The 17,076-nt window shown below is 48.0% G+C and overlaps 1 protein-coding gene across 1 annotated transcript; it reads right to left on the reverse strand.

The window, feature by feature from the left end:
- Positions 1 to 8,797: 8,797 nt before the first annotated feature.
- FITM2 (fat storage inducing transmembrane protein 2) lies at positions 8,798 to 14,605 on the reverse strand. Its single transcript, XM_058685702.1, has 2 exons — positions 14,357 to 14,605; positions 8,798 to 12,141 (listed from the first exon to the last, which is right to left on the reverse strand). Exons 1-2 carry the CDS (start codon positions 14,527 to 14,529, stop codon positions 11,526 to 11,528), a joined length of 789 nt encoding a protein of 262 aa, XP_058541685.1. The 5' UTR covers positions 14,530 to 14,605; the 3' UTR covers positions 8,798 to 11,525.
- Between the last annotated feature and the right edge of the window lie 2,471 nt (positions 14,606 to 17,076).

Consider the following 17,076-nt stretch of genomic DNA (forward strand, 5'->3'; position numbering starts at 1 on the left):
CGTGTAGTTTCAATGGTAGGAGATCAAAATGGCCAAATTATAATCTCAGCTTCTACTAATTTAGTTGAACCATTGATGTATTCCCCAACAGAAGCATTCCTTCCTTGGGAATTATAATCTCTAAACCATAAAAGTCCAAAGATTCAGGAATGGATAGCAACATTTTTGTGAATGGGCTATTATGTGCAATAGTGAGAGCTAGTCTCCCATTCCCACCTCAGCACTGCTGAACCTATGTTTTCTGTATGGGGAAGGAACAGCACTGTGGGCCATACAAAGTTTATACTGCATCCTGTAGGACATCACCTCAACATTGCAGTGTCTCCTGGCTGGTGCTGTAATGGAGTCTTTAATAGGCCATTTCAATGTTCTATAAGCATAGCTGCTTCTAGATAATAGAGCACATGGTAAGACCAGAAAGTTCCACAGGTATAATTACGCCGTTGCATTTCTTTTGCAGTGATATCAACCCCTTGGTCAGAAGCAATATTGTATGGAATACCAGGACTAGAGCCAAGATGTCCATGGATGTCGTGGTCAAAGAAGGCAAATCCATATATAGGATATACAAATTGCTGCTCGCTGCTCTCTCCATGACGGAAGGGGTCAATGTGACCAGTTTGCCACTAGGTGGCTAGTTCCTACAGGGAATGGCTCCATATCAGGAATTCTGTGCATGTTGGGTACTTGATGCTGGTATTACCTACATCAGTCTTGCTGAGAGGGAGTCCGTGTTGTTGTGTCCACCTAGAACCTCTAGCTCGATCACCATGGCCATTTTGTATGTGAGCCCATTGAGCAAGCACTAGGGTGGCTGGGGGAAGGGAACGACTTGTATCTACCAAACAAGTCATTTTGTCCAAATATTTGTTAACACGCTCCTCTACTGAGTACTTTTGGGGGAGATACAAATATTCTCTTTCTGTGCCCATTGTTACAGATTCGCCCACATTCTTTCTTTCACAGATATCCTGGTTACCAATCCTCCATTCTTGCTCTCTCCATGCTCTTGATCATCCAGCCAAACCATCCATTCCATGAATATGTGTAGATCTGTCTTTCTGGACTTCTGTCTCCATCTAGATATAGTGGACAACCACAGTTACTGCTTGAAGTCCTGTTCACAGTGAGGATTCTCCTTCTCCAATGTCTTTGAGGGCATTCCCCGTGGTGCTGCAACCACCCACTTCCAGTTGGTACCAGGATTGAGATTTTTCTTCCTCCATCATTTGATCAGAGTGAGTTCGTCACAAGGCCTTAGGTGTTGGATGAGGAAGAGGTGGTGAGGTGGCAGGAATAGTTGACATCCTCTGAGCTGTTTCACTTCCAATTGATAGAATGCTGCTCTACGTACCCAGCCTTATGGCTTGATCAATCAGATGACATCCAGTTCACGACAGGCAGCTCAGGTTGCTTAGTCATTTGGTGTCTCATGGTCAGGTGTTCAGTCTCTTCCAGGGCCCAGTAGCAGGCCAGAAACGAATTTTCAAGAGGACAGTTGTTATATGCAGAAGAGGACAGGACTTTGTTCCAAGAGCGTGGGGGTATGTGCTGAGAGTTTCTTATTAGGGCTGGCTGGAGGCTCCACCCACCATGTCTAAACCACAGACAATTTCAACACCATTGGATCTGCTGGGTCATCCCGAGCATCTGAACTGCAGCCTGCATCTACTTTGGGATCCACCCAAAACCAGAAGTCTTATGGGTTACCCTGTAAATGGTTTGGAGCAACACACACAAATGGGTGAACGTTGCTTCTCAAATCCAAACAGGGCTACCAATTGCAGTGCTTCCATCTTAGTGGCAGGCATAGCAACTTCTTCACTTGGAAGGCATAGCCTGACATTTCCTAACCCCCGGGTCCCTAGAAATTTTAACAAGGTACAGGTTCCTGAATGTTCCTGAGGTTTATATACCACCCTCTGGCATGTGTGGGTCTTTCTAAAGCGTCTGGTGCACTTGCCATTTCCTTTTCACTGGGAACAACATGATGTCATCAACATAGTGGGTCAGTGTCTTATTATGGGGACATCAGGGTAATCAAGGTCTCTATACATGAGATTACAACAGAGAACAAAAAAGCTGACATAGCCCCACAGTGAGAAGCTACTGCTCTGCCCAATAACAGCAAATGGCTTTTGGTGGTCCTCACCAAATGGTAGAGAGAACAACAGTTTCCAGACCAGATGTTGCATTAAAAGTGCTAGACACTGTGTTGATTTTCTTTAGTAAAGAAGCCACATCTGAAAAAACGGCAGTTTGAGTCACCACCTGAAGGAGTTCATGATGAAACATGACCCTTCTCCAGACCCACCCATTTTCCAGTGTTGTAACTAGTCTAGTGTGTGGGGGCGTGGGGAGTTCCAGGAACTTTCCCTGGTCTACCCGAATAGCTCTTCTACCTAGTTGGAGAGGTAGAAATGTTGGGATGGCCTTAACACATGACTTTGCCTCGAGTGATGAGTGGAGGCTTAGCCTGGGATGGGGGAAGGCAGTGACTGATCAGCAGGAAGAGGTGGAGGTCTGTCTGGTCCTGCTGAGACTGTAAGGTGACTGCCCACAGCAAAGACTGAGAAGCAGTCAATCTCAGTTTGGAGACAGGGTCTTCAGCTGTTAGAAGAGCTGGCAGAGAGGCTGATGCCCAACTGAGCTGTGTCTCCACCAAACACCTAACACATTAGGGCATCTCCCAGGGCATCTGCCTGGAGAGCAAGGAAGCCAGGCCTGGAGAAGTGGGAATAAAGGAGATGGAGTACAGCAGGCAGGGAAGGCAGAATTGTTACAATGACCAAGTGAGTTTTTTGTTGTTGTTTTGTTTCGTTTGTTTTTTTATTACAAAAAATTTTTTAATGTTTATTATTTATTTTTTTCTTGAGAGAGAGAGAGAGAGAGAGAGAGAGAGAGAGAGAGAGACAGCATGTGAGTGGGGGAGGGGCAGAGAGAGAGGGAGACACAGAATCCAAAGCAGGCTCCAGGCTCTGAGCTGTTAGCACAGAGCCCGATGCAGGGCTTGAATTCATGAACTATGAGATCATGACCTGAGCCGAAGTCGGACGCTTAACCACCTGAGCCACCCAGGCACCCCCCAAGCAATTTTTAACAAGAGGGAAAAAAAAACCCAAAAAACATCAAGACTTAGGAGAGTGGAAATTCAGTTTTGTCCCATTAATGAGGGGAGTGGTATAAACTGGCCTGGAGTCTGTCTCCTGTCTTTGTTCAGGGACCCAGATTCCTTCCATGCTGTTTCCCCACCTTCCTCCTGTGCATTGTCCTCATTCACAGGGCACGCGAGGCCCAGGTGTTATCTGATCAGAAGGGAAAGAGAGGCTGGAAGAGTGTGTGTCCAGTATTTTAAGGCCTACACTTGAAAGAGGGTCACATCACTTCCACTCACATTGCATAGGTAAGAATTTAATCGCACGGCCTTGCCCAGCTGCACAGGAGACTGGAAAATGTCTGCAGTTGCACAGCATTGCTAAGGAAGGAGAGAACAGATCTTGGTGCACAGCTAGCAGACTCTAACACAAGGAATAACTGAATGAGATGAGGCACAGGCAGGTGGTTAGAGAAAATCATAGACTCAAAGTCCAGGCTGGGAGACACCATGCACGTCCGCCCACCTGTTCTGCATATGGGGAAACTGAGGCCCTAGATGGGCTGGTTTCTGGTTTGGTCAGGATCCCACTATGAGTGAGCTAAATCCAAGAGTCTTTTCCCTGGTCCCATTCTGTCTCTTGGAATGTCATGGAGAGAACCTAGGGTGGAGGACAAGAAGAATCAATATGCAAACATTTGCTCAGAATCCATCAGTTGCTGAGCCTTCTGTGAGGTGCCATGGAGGGAAGCAGAGAGGAGGAGGATGTGGGGCTATCAGAGTTCAGTCACCACCACCACCCAGACCGTGGTAATGGGCATCCCCAAAGTTTACACTGTTGCAAAATGTCTCTCCATCATTCACAGATCCGTAGTGGGGAGGACAATAAGGCCATATTTTCTTCAGCTCACAGCTTTTACTCCCAAAGCCACAGAATACTTGTCCAGGTCACTTCAACATATCTCCAAAGACCTGTTTCATCTTTCCCTCACAATCTAAGACCACACTGCCTAGAGGTCTCAGTTTTCTCATTTCTAAAATGGAGTTGATAATAATAATAGCTGCCATCCATTGAATACTAACTATGCCCTAGGAAATTCACATACATTATTTCTGACTCTGCAAAACATAGACTTTTATGTTTCACTGATGAAGAAACAGAGGCTTGGAGAGTTAAGCACCCAAGGCACAAGGGGCAGATTGGGTTGCTGGATTTCCTAACAGGATTATATATCCACAGCTTTTGCCATATAATTTTGTAGCATGTCCCACTGTGGGTGGAGTTTTCTTTATTTCCTTTCCTGCAGATGCCAGGCTTGCCCATATGACCACCTTGAGCCAGTGGAATGTCAATGGAAGGATGTGACACAAGCAGCGGCTTGCAGGTACTGTTCAATTTGTCTTAGGCTTTCGTGTCCCGGGGATCATCACAAGAAGAACATGCCCCACGTCGTTGCTGCCCTTTTAGTCTGGACCCCAGGCCTGAGCCCAGCTGTGGCCTGGAGCAGAACTCACTAGTTAAGACCCGCCCACGTCAGTGAGTTGCAGTTACCTGTGAGCATCTGTGGTCATAAGCCATCACGCTGGGGGAGGTTTGTTACAAAGCATTATTACAGGAATAGTTGACTAATACAGTGGCAGAGCTGGGATATGAAACCAACTGTGTTAGAAGCCAAAGACCTTCCTGTTTTCTCTATGGCCTAGGTTGAGGTAATACAATAAAAACGTCAGGCACCAGATTTAAAAAATTAGAACAAATGCTAGTTGTTACTAATTTAATTCAATGTTGCATTTTTAAAATTATATTGGTGACACCAGCTCATTTTAGGGTTCCTGGGGCCATGCAGGGGTTACAGGGCCCAGGCTTCTGAGAAAGACAAAGCTCTAGCTTTAGCTCTGGCTTCACTAGACAAAGGTGAATCTCTTCAGTAATAAGCAGCCCTCGTGGGTGCCTGACATTTTAAAACTTATAAAATATTTTCCCATCCATGATATTCATTAAGCCACCCAAAGACTAGTGAGGTAGAAAAAAAGTCCTATCCCCATTTCACAAGCCCAGAGAGGCTAAGTGACTTGCCTAAGGTCACACAGCCGTGGACAGGCAGGAGTGGACAGGCAGGATTTGAATGCAGTCTGCTTGCTCTAATCCAAAGCTTCTACTAACTCCAGATGAGAGTCACCATTCACCCCTGCATTAGTCCCCAGGAGCAGGGGAGTATCTGGCAGACACAGAGCAGACACAGAATCCTCAGGCAATTGGAGCAGAAGTCAAAAAGGGATGGAAGGGTGGGGGTGGGGTGGGGCAGTGGGTGGTAGCAGCTTGTTTGGGCAGGACCTGAACAACACTGCTCCAGAAATTAAGATGCTTATGAGGGGTGGCTCCCAGGCTTCTCCACCTGCTTATCTCCTAAGCACTCAGACACCTCAGCCACGCCCTGGCAGAGAAGACGAGGGAAGGCAGGCTCCGTGATAAGGCACCCAGCCCAGTTCCCCAAAATAAGCAGCCTGGAAAGCCGGGTCAGCCAGCCTTTAGCTTGCCTGTGAGTGGACAGCACCTCAAACGGGGAGACCTACTTTTCCTTGCCCCCAAATCCCCACGGATAAACAGATGGCCTTTCCTTTCGGCTCTCCTGGATAACACCTCTCTTGCTCTCCCTCATCCCTCCGTGAGCCCTGAAAGCAGACCGCAGACTCTCAGAGGCCCCATTCCCATGCTAGGTCACTGGGACATGGCCTTCTACATTCATTACCTGTCCATTTTAATTACTTCTGAGTTGATCAAAATTAAAGTGCTGACATGTATGGGGTTCCTTTCTTCTGATTTTAAAGTAAGTTATGGTAATGATGGCACGTTAGACTTACTGTGCCCTTGAAGGCATGTGTATGGTACTTCCAATACACCAGGTCCTGTTCTAATCCACTTAAGATACACTTTGCAGGTATCTATTCATTTAATCCTCATGACAACCCTATGAGCTAGGTACTTATATCATCCCCATTGTACAGATGAGGAAACCGAGGCCAGAAGATTAAGGAATTTGCTCAAGGTCACAAAGCCTGAGTGTGTGTGGCAGAGCCAGGATTTGAACCCAGGCAGTCTGGCTGGAGTCCACGTTAATCTCCTCCCTCTTTTGCTTTTCTAAGCGCTTTATACAAACCATTTCTGCCCGGGCTGTGACAAGGTCAGAGTAGGCTGGGGGCACACTGTGCTTTAGAATCTCAGCACAGCTTGGGAGTTGCTCCATTCACTGCCTGCACCCAGCTGGACTAATCCCCCCAAAGGCACCATGTCTCTTTGAATTAACACTGGACCTCGCACAGTGCCTGGTTCCGTCAATGTGCCTTGAACACTGAAGCCCTGAATGTTGGGTGAGGGAAGCCACCATCATCCCGACCTTACACTCCCAGGAGGAGAGGCTCGGAGAGAATGACTGGAGAGAGGACACACAGCTGTAAGTTCCAGGCAGTGCAAATCCGACTCTGCCTGCCTCCAGATTCCATGCTGATACATCACTGATTCTTTGTAGTGACTGCACTGTTATTTTTGATATAGTTACCGTAATTTGGTAGGACAACAGATCGTGACAACTTCTCGCCGTTACACGTTGCTGCAATGAGGTCTTTATACTCGTTTGCCCGCTTCTACACCCGTTTCCACAGCCCACGGCCCGAGACAGAGGTTGCTGGGTCTGCACATTTTAAGTCTGGACACTACTAGGTTACCTTCTAAACACGTGGTACCAATCTACTACCTCCCCTCTCCCCAGGGAAGGAGGGCACCTATTTTCTGTGCTGTGTGTTCAACTTTCAAAACTCAGCGACTGTATTAGGGGCTTTGGGGACAATTTCTGAAGGTGACTACACTGCACAGGGTTTCTCTGAACGGAACCTACCCCTTCCCTGGTCAAAAGTGATCTGTCAAAAATGGCTTGAGTTTAGAGACTTCTTTTGGTAAGGCCTCTGGAGTTCATCCCTCTGGGAATGAGGCTCAGCTCCCCACATCCAGTAAGTCCAGATGAATGCATACAAATCAGATCTGAACTACATTAGGCTATGGATGCACAGAAAAGCGGGGGGTGACAAAGAGCACCCAGAGGTGGGCTTCTCCATCACTCACTAGAAAACCAGCTGCCACCTCAGCTCTGAGTAGGAGTTTCTTTTCACATTGTTTCCTAAAATAGGATCACAACCAGCTTGGGAAGCAGAACAGAGAAAGGGAATAGAGCAGATTACTCAGTCCACCCCCCTCTTTTATCGGGTAAGGAATTGACAGCCAGGGATGGTGACTGACGAATCCAGAGTCACACAGGAAAGCCGAATCAGAAGTGGCAGCATCCAGCTCAAAGCCAGGTAGCCTCACCTCTAGCTGCGGGCTCTCCATGCTATAGCACATCCATCACCCCTGCAGTCCTTCACGCCTTTCTTCATGCTCCGTTGCTCTGGAAAATGGGGGGAATGTTATGTTCCTTGAGAAGGGATGTCTGGATAAAAGTCACTGTAGCATATCTTTGTGCCTTTGTGCGTCCTGTTCTCACTTGCTTGGATTCCCTTCTCTAACTGCCTGAACTCCTCCCCACCTTCAAGACCCAAAAGAGTGGTTATGTTCTGTGAAAATATTTTCTAATTTCCCAGGGCATCTGATTGTCCCCTGCTCTATGTTCCCAGGCCCTGACCTTGCCCCAGCACTCAGAACATTTCAGGGGCACCGGAGTGGCTTAGCCTGTTAAGCATCTGACTTTGGCTCAGGTCATGGTCTTGCAGTTCGTGAGTTCAAGCCCCAAAACCGGCCACTGGGCTCCGTGCTGACAGCTCACAGCCTGGAGCCTGCTTCAGATTCTGTGTCTCCCTCTCTCTCTGCTCTTCCCCTGCTCTCTCTCTCTCTCTCTCTCTCTGTCAAAAATAAATAAACATTAAAAAAAAAAAAAACACTTGATGGTGGTTGTTGATTCCTTTTGTGTCTCGTCCACAAGACTGAAAATTCCTCTAATGCACAGATGTATCAAGTTCTCTGCAACCCCAGCACCTGCCTGAAGCTCTGAGTGGACAGACTTTGGACCACAAACTCCAGCGGGGAGAGAGTTTATCCTGACCATCAGCTCCTGGCTCACAGTACGAACTCAGGAAGCTTGGTGCTGCTGACGAAATCTGCAGAGGGAAGTACAGCATCTAAGGAGCTTTTAATCCTACAGCCGTAGAGCTTTCTGGAGCTTTCAACAGACACTACCTGGAGGTGCCAACCAGGTAAGGCTGACAAACGAGTAGGCAGGCACTAAGAGGTCTAGGCCTCCAGGGCACAGGGCACTCTCACAGCCGACCTCATTGGAGTGGACTTTGTACCCGCTCGTCAGTGTTGCTCCCATGAGGCTCAACTCCTCTCCTTCTGCCCAGAAAACTCCCAAATCTGGTTGATTCAGACCTCAGGACTCTCAGACATAGCTATGACACAAAGGGAAGGAGTAAATCAAGCTAAGAAATGTATGACTGGAAAACAAAACCAAAAAAAGAAATAATATGACTGAACATATACTTGGTTATAGAATTGAGGAGGAAAAAAAAAAAAAAAGAGTAACCATAGTCATGAAACACCCTGTATCTAACAAGTAGCTCAAGTAAGAACTATACCATTTTCATAAAGTAGGCTGCGCTTTCCTGGTTCTGGACTTTCTTAAGGGTTTTAGAAAGGAACACATGAAACACGGAACGTGGGATTTCATTATCTCCAGTTTACTTAATTTGCTTGTTTACACACACGATCTGTGTGTATGTAACAGTGGCAGGAGCCAAACTCTAAATACAATCTGGTACTCAGACTATGACAGATGCACATGGAAAATGAGGTGTCAGTGAATGAACCTCAGGGTGGAGACGCCAAAGAAGCATGGTGGTATTCTGGGATTACAGATGCCATTCCAAGCCTCTTGCTCAGCACCTGGGGACAACAGACACTTTTCAAAAGATGATACAAGACTATTTCAACAGGAGACCCAGACCCCAAATGGTACTCAAAAGTAGATGTTAGTTTCTCTGCCTCCTCTAAGGAGCCAAGAAGTTCTAAAGGCTTTAGGTGAGGAAAAAGGAGATGAGGGATTTTGGTCTGCTAAGCGCATGTGCTGGGTGTTTTACATACATCATTTCCCGTAATCCTAACGTATCATCTCCATTGTCCAGGTGTGGACACGAAGCTTGCCTGTGGTCAGACACCTCTCAGTGGTGGTGCCAATATTTGAACCCCATCTCGCATTTTCCTAAGCCCAAACTCTTTCACCAAACCACGCTGCCTCACAGAGGGGTAGGGAGCACGTTCCCAAGGAAAAGGCGAGGGTGCTAAGACTGAACAGGAAGTGATAGGAGACTGCTCAGTACACAAGGGCTGGTAACTGACACTTTCCACAGAGTTAATTTTAATGCTGAGCCTGAATCAGATCTGCTAGGGGGAAAATGTCTGGGTATTTAAGTGTGACAAATAGGCACATAGAGTCACCTTGTGTCTGCTGCCTTTGGTGCTGAATACGAAACTCAGGAGAGACTTCAACCCCTTCAACAAGCCCCCCCCCCCCCCCCCCCCCCCGCCTACTCTACCTCTCCGTTTACAGACGAAAACTCCAAAGGGCAAAAAAAAATCTCATGGGGCCCGTCATATCTTGCCAACGCTCCCAACGTCCCAAAGCACCACGGGTGACACCTCCGAAATCTCAGAGCCAACATTTCTGCCGCCTTTTGGTACAACGTATCATACCTCACATTTTGATCGATACAAATTAACATGCAGCCTGGTGGGATACCAAATATATATTTTAAATACATCTTTATAAGAAATACAATTTACCCTGAAGATTTTTCAGGCCTCAAGCTCCTAACATGTAAGCTTGAGTTAAGGCAGTTAAGTGTAGTGCTTGTCAGGCTTAGCTTTGAGGGAGAGGAGCATCAAGGAAGCTTCCAGGATGATTATCCAAAATGCGAAGGGCTGGGTATAAAGGCCTAAAGACACAGTAAATAGGCAGCCTGCAACCTGTGGAGATGACGGGTGGCGGGGGAGTGTCTTATCACAGAGCTGTAACCGTACCTTTGTGGGTGAAGGTGACAGGCCACAGAAGGACAGGCTGGACACTGAGAAGTGTGCAAAGGGGGAAAGGAAAGACCGATTTCAAGGCCAGCTGAGCAGGCCCAGTTTGGGTCTGGTGGAGGGTAGGGCCAAAGTCGTGCCGACATTTAACAGGGACATTTTTGTAAACAGTAGGCTTCCTGCCATCAGAGACAATGGAAGACGTTTTCCTTCACCTCCAATTTATCATAATCTCGTCCAAAATGTAAAAATTCCTTGGGCCACAGCAGACTGGTCAATGTACTTATCAGCTGAGTCTGAAGGACACCGTTCAGCTTACACCACTGATGCGTGGTCAGGAAAGTTTCAGTGCAAGTATGCATTTTGCAAAGTTACTCTGACTCAGCTTAAATTTCATCAAGTTAGTATTAAAATGTCTGCTTTCAGGTTTTATTCTTAATAGAGAAAACAGCCCCATGAAGCGAGGGGGAGTTTAATACCATAATCCAGGAGTCTAGTTTATAAAAAGTAAATTAGTGTTCTAAGAAAACCCTCAAAGCTATCCACACACGTGCCAAAGTGCGGCATCGAGGTTGTGGGTTATCGTCAGGAGTTTTGTCAACACAGAACAAACGCCATAGTTGTTATTGAAAACAATAAAGCATTTGCTCAAAATAGTAGGAAAAAAAGGTAACCTTATTGCTCCAAAAGCCAGTAAAACTGGGCAACACAGACAGAAAACTGGCAATGTTCGTTACACAAAAATCATCCAATACTCAGCCACAGAGGCACTCCAGTTGAACTGTTTTGGTAGGTAATCACAAGCCAGTTGTGATATAGAACATTCTGAGGATAAACAAATACCACCACCAGACAGTATCTTCAGGCAGGTGGTTGTTTTATAAAGAACCCTGCTGGAAATAAATGCTTACGCAAAGCTGACCAGAGGGCAATATTATTAAATAACAGCGTTAAGTCAGCCATTAAAGTACAAGATGACTAGAATCAGGGAGAGAATGACAGTGGCAGAGAAGGGTGCTGAGGCCCTGGCCTCCCCTCCAGCCACACAGTGGAGGCCTTCCTGATTCTGTCGTCTCTCTGAGCCTTAGCTCTGCCCTCTAGGGACAAAAGGGACATTCCAGATTAAGGTCAAGTCTTGCCAGGGACAAAAAGTGCCTGACTGGGAAGGGTGGTATTTGTGACACAAGATGACATGGCCAAGAAGTGTGGGGATTCAAGTCCCTCCCCAGACTCCACCACCACTCACCAAAACCACCTGGTGAGCTCCCTCGCTGAAGGAGGACTGATACTTTAGTCAAGTAGCCAAGAAAAATCATGAAAAATACATTAGCCATTGCCCTGCTATCTATCGCCCCTTTTGTTTCTCTTTTATTCCTTGTAACTGTCTTGCTTCAAATTCAAACTAGAGCTCTGGGGAGGAAGTCCTGGGGAAAAGGGTTTCAGATACCAAAACCCATAGGTCCCGTACCAGCCCAGCAAACCGAACAGGGTGCCAAACAGTTTCTGGGACAAGTCATGGAAGTAAACGGCCGTGCACAGAAACATCCACACCCAGATGAAGGTGAGGAAGCCCAGGGCCACCACCAGGGTGGTGATGGCGGTGTGGAGGCAGTGGCTTCGGTCCGTCTTCACCTCATGCAGCACAGCCATCTCCTCCACAATCATGAGGGCGCAGAAGGTCAGCAGGAAGGAGTGGCCTGAGATGTCAAAGCCGTGCCAAAAGCCTCCTTCCCCGTGGCACTGCTTCTTACTCTGGTGCTCCTTTCTGACCCCCTGCAGGGCCGGCGACTGGTAGCAGCTGCCCGTGTAGTGTTCGATGTTGGAGAAGAGAGCTGTGCAGACATACCAGATGGCCGTGCCCACAAGCAGGGTGCTCAGCCGCCGCAGGACCAGGCCGGCCTTGCCTGTCAGGTGGTAGTTGGTGAGGGCAATGAAAGGCAGGAGGAGACAGAAGGTCCAGGCCCAGGCCAGTTTGACAAAATACCTGGCAGAGGAGGAAAGTGGAAGTGAAGAGAGGGGACATGGTGGAGAGGAAACAATGTCATGACTCAGGTCTCCAGACTCGCAAGGGAGGGAAACTAAGAAAAGTTGATAACAGCTACCGATAGCTACTTCACTTACTAAGTTCTTTAAATGTAATCTTTAAACAACTCTAGGAGCTGGCTACCGTTACTATCCCCATTTCACAGATCAGAAAACTGAGGTACACAAGTATTGTGCCCAAAGCAGAGGTCATAAGTGGTGCAGCCGGGATTCAAATCCAGGGCCTGGGATCTTAGTCTGTGATCCAGGCTCTGGGAAAGTGAACACAAAGAACACTCCCACTGGGGCGCCTGGGTGGCACAGTCGGTTAAGCGTCCGACTTCAGCCAGGTCACGATCTCGCGGTCCGTGAGTTCGAGCCCCGCGTCAGGCTCTGGGCTGATGGCTCGGAGCCTGGAGCCTGTTTCCGATTCTGTGTCTCCCTCTCTCTCTGCCCCTCCCCCGTTCATGCTCTGTCTCTCTCTGTCCCAAAAATGAATGAAAAATGTTGAAAAAAAAAAAAAGAACACTCCCACTTACCCTGGGAAGAAAGTCTCACTTGCCCCATTTTATAAAGAATGCGAGGCTCAGAAAAGTTCAATAACCTGCCCAGGGTCACAATCAAACCTCCAGCAAACCCAGAGTAAACCAAGGTCTGGCCAGCCCCAAAGCCCATGTCTTTTCTCCCCCACACTGTGGCTCTTTCCTACATGGCAGAAATGATCTCAGAACAGAGCTTGAGTTCAAGTCAGAAGATCAGGTTCAAATCCTGATTCCGACTCAACTTGTTACTACACTTCTCCAGGCCTCAGTTTCCCCAGCTGTAAAGATAGAGCTGAGGAGGCCAAGTGAGTTTTGAAATCCCTCCCAGAGCCAATGATTCACTGGTTCCCTCCAATTAGCAGAGGCTCGGAACCAAACATCAGAACCTATGGTTACCCACACACAACAGGGACTCGTCTGCCAGGCTGCTTGGCTCCCAGCTCACCCAGGCCAGATAAGGTGGCAGCTGCCTGCCTGTCCCCCCTTGCCCATCAAAGGTGGCTGACCTGGGGACCGGCCACAGGAAACACACACACACACAAGAGACTTGGGGCTAACAACCACACTCATCATCCATCTATTCTTAGCCCAGCCTCCATGGAGGCGTGAGGAAGGAAGGGGGGCCAAGGACAGGATGACTTTCTCCCGGGTTCCAAAGGCTTCTCACACACCACCCAAGAGCCTGACACTCACTTCTTCCCTGGGACTGATATGCAAGGATCTTGCCAGAGCCAAGATCTGTCAGGCATTTGACAAAACTGCTGCGGAGAGAAACCGGGGTTTTATGCAGGGAACGAAAGTTAGGTTGACTTTTGGGAGATGCTGACACTGTAATTCTAAAGGAGAATCGAAGTTCACTTCAAGGGCCAAGTCTTATCTTCCAGAGTTTCCCTTTAAGACCGCAACAGTGTTTTTGTGCAATAAACTTAAAATCCAGTCGTTAAACAAACAAAAAGGCGTGAGTGGGTGGAGTTAAGGAGAAGTCTCAAAGAGCCCCACTGGGCTTACTTTCCTGGGCCACTGCCATGAACTCTGAGTGGCTGAGAAGGTCCCAGGAGATCCAGGGGAAAGGTCAGAGGCTGGAGGGTTCCACTCCTCGGGGATTGTCTTGGAGCGGGAGTTGGGTCAGAGGCCGGGGCAAGGCTCGCAAAGGTTGCAGAGTCAGCAGGGGAAGGCAGGTCTTTCACAGGTGGTGACGGGATTCTGTCACAAGCTGGGACGGGGGGGGGGGGGGGGGGGACTTAGCGTGGGGTCTGATACAGGCAGGCAGGAGAGAGGTGGCATCTCCCAAGCAGGTCCAGGGCTGACTCCGGACTCCACGGGGATGTGGGGGCGCAGCGACAGAGGCTAATTCAACGCCCCATCCCACCCCACACCCCGACAGGCGCACACAGACACGCACACAGCCCTGCAAGTCACTCCCTGCCCAGTCAACTCAGGCTGGCTCGTCTGGGCGTGCAAACGCCAACTGCTAGTGACACTAGCTATTCGGGGGATCCCTCGGTCGCGACACGCGTGCAGATGCACCTGTCACGACGGGGAAGGCCTCCCCTTCCGCTGACTCGTCCATCAGGGCAGCTAAGTCCCGGCGGGTCGGCTATGGCGGGGACAGGGGAGGACCCGGGACGCACTCACACGTTGAGGACGTTGCGCTTGTTGCTGAGGTAGCTCTCGGGCAGCGGGGAGAGCTCCTTGAGGAGGGAGCCCGCCAGCATGGAGGCCGCCAGCGCCCAGGGCAGGTAGCGCCGCACCGCCGCTCGCACCAGCGTCCCCCGGAGGAACCTCGCGCAGCACTCCAGATGCTCCATGCCCGACCTCGTCGGCCACCGTCCGCCTCCCGGTGTCCTCCCGGCTACCGTCTTGCCCTTCGCTCGGGAAGGCGCCGTGCCTCCTCTTGGGCGCATGCGCGCCTCCCGTGAGCCCCACCCCTCGCGGGGCGCTCGCGCTCCCCCTCCTGGCCACTGACGGCCTCTGCAGGGCGTCCGCTGCGGAACGCCGCGGTCCTTCTCTCACTTCTTCCAGTCCCGCCGCCAGGTGGCAGCCTCGGAGTCTTCTCTGGGTCTGGGAAAAAGCGCTCCGGGAGTATTTGCTGGATACCGGAAAGAGTTAAGTGCAGTGTTGTAGGGACTGGAGCAGTGGTCACAGCATCATTTAGTCTCTTTTGGAAGCTTGGAGACACCTCGTCCATCTGCGCCTTAGTTTTCTCATCCGTAAATGGGGAGCCAAGAGGAGCTCAACCCTTCCCAAGAGTTAGTTTATGACCCCGAGGTATTTACGGTGATCCAGGTATAGGGACATGAGATTTCATTCTATCAACTAGTCGTTTCATTTTAAACAACTAGTGTATTGAGTGAAAATGCTGGACTCTGGGGGTTAAGGTCAGATGAGAGTGTTGGTGACTCAGTTGCTCAGTTTATCACAGAGCTAAATCCTCTCACCCCCATCATGGCTGGGTGCCCAATTCAGTGTTTCTCAAACTTGTGACTTTTTTTTGTTTTTGTTTTTGTTTTTGTTTTTGTTTTTTGTTTGTTTGTTTTGGGTTTTTTTTTTTTTTTTTTTTTTTTTTTTTTTGCCGCTGTATCAGTTTCCTCGGACCGCTGTAACAAATTACTACAAACTGCTTAGCTTTGAGCAACAGAAATTTATTTTCTCACAGTTCTGGAAGCCGGAAGTGCCAAGCTGTTGGCAAGGGGGGTTCCTTCCGGAGGCTGTGAGGGAGACTCCTGTCCAGGCCTCTCTCCCAGCTTCCGGTGACTGCCTGCAATCCTGGGCGTTGCTTGGCTTGTAGCTGTGTAACTCCGGTCTCTGCCTCCATCCGCACACAGCCTTCTCCCCTCTGTGTGTCTTTCTCCTTCTGTTTCTAACCAGGGTAATAGTCCTTGGATTTCGGGTCCACCGTAAATACGGGATAATCTCATCTTGAGACCCTTGATTATATCTGCAAGGATCCCATTCCAAATAAGGTCACATTCCCAGGTACCAGGGGTTAAGACACATCTTTTTGAGGATCACCATTTAGGCCATTACGGCTACCTTAGCTGCTTTTGCTATGTCCACATACCACCAATACTAATATTTATTTAAAGCTTTTCTTTAAACAACACACATTTCAAACTCAAATACCTCCCGAATAGCTTCCCGAGCAAAAATATCCTTGAGATTATGGATTATGTGTGCCAATTGTATTTATCACAAATAAACATTTATATTGAAATATTCATTACCACTAGCTGTCTAAAATATTCCCATGCCCCTAAATCAAGGATTCATCATCACTAGCTGTCTAAAATATTCTCATGCTCCAAACTTGGGACGCACTGACCTGATCTATGCCTATAATGGACTGACATTTAAAATCCCTCATGCAGAAGGGCGCCTGGGTGGCTCAGTTGGTTAAGTGTCTGATTCTTGATTTCGGCTCAGGTCATAACTCATGGTCTTGAGATTAGGCCCCACATCTGGCTCTGTGCTGACAGTGTGGAGCCTGTTCCGGAGTCTCTCTCTCTCCCTGTCTCTGTCTCTCTCTCTCTCAAAAAATAAAAACAAAATTTAAAAAAACCTCTCATGCAGGGAATTAATAAACTAATGAGAACAACAGCATTAATTCCTTAGAACCATCTCAAGATGATCTTCATATCTGAAAATCACATTTATCTAATTGGGGTTCTTCTGTAACAAGATATCTCTGGGCCTTCAAAAAGTTACATTCTTAAAAATATATATATATAATGATGATCACACCAGCTTGGCTTTTCATGGTTGGGAATGGGAAGTACACAGCTAGAAAGATGTCATTTGTGAAGGCAGCTTGTAAATAGTATCTGAAATCATCTCTATCTCCTGAAGGTTGCCAGATGCTCAACCATTGTTACTTTCCATGGCAAACTGCATAATGGTCAAGAACAGGGAGGTAATTGGATATTATTAAAGCGGTTCCATTAGTGAAAATCCAGATGCTGATCCCGCACTCCCAAGAAAAGGTGAAAGAGCTCTGCGTGAACAGAAACTCTAGACATCACCCAAATGAACTTTCAAAAATGTACCTCCTGAAACTTTCAGGATTTGTATTTCTGTACAAAGGATATGGGTTTGTTCCATTTAAGACTATGTAGTTTTATCCCTGGAGAGTTTTGCAGACTAGGTTAAACCCAGACTTGAAAAATTATACGTCTTTAGAGCAGTTTTCCTTCCTTCCTTCCTTCCTTCCTTCCTTCCTTCCTTCCTTCCTTCCTTCCTTCCTTTTTTCTTTCTCTCCCTCCCTCTCTTTCTCTCCGTTTATTTCTCCCTCTCCCTCTCTCTCTTTTTCTTTCTTCTTTCTTTCTTTCTTTCTACCTCAACCCATATTAAGAAATATA

Source organism: Neofelis nebulosa, chromosome 9 (genome assembly GCF_028018385.1).
Source record: "Neofelis nebulosa isolate mNeoNeb1 chromosome 9, mNeoNeb1.pri, whole genome shotgun sequence".
NCBI classification, from domain to species: domain Eukaryota; kingdom Metazoa; phylum Chordata; class Mammalia; order Carnivora; family Felidae; genus Neofelis; species Neofelis nebulosa.

Coding starts and splice junctions, on each gene's coding strand:
- FITM2 (XM_058685702.1), bottom strand. CDS start 14,529: ATGGAGCATCTGGAGTGCTGCGCGAGGTTCCTCCGGGGGACGCTGGTG. Junction 12,142..14,356: donor AAGCGCAACGTCCTCAACGT/GTGAGTGCGTCC, acceptor CTCCTCTGCCAG/GTATTTTGTCAAACTGGCCT.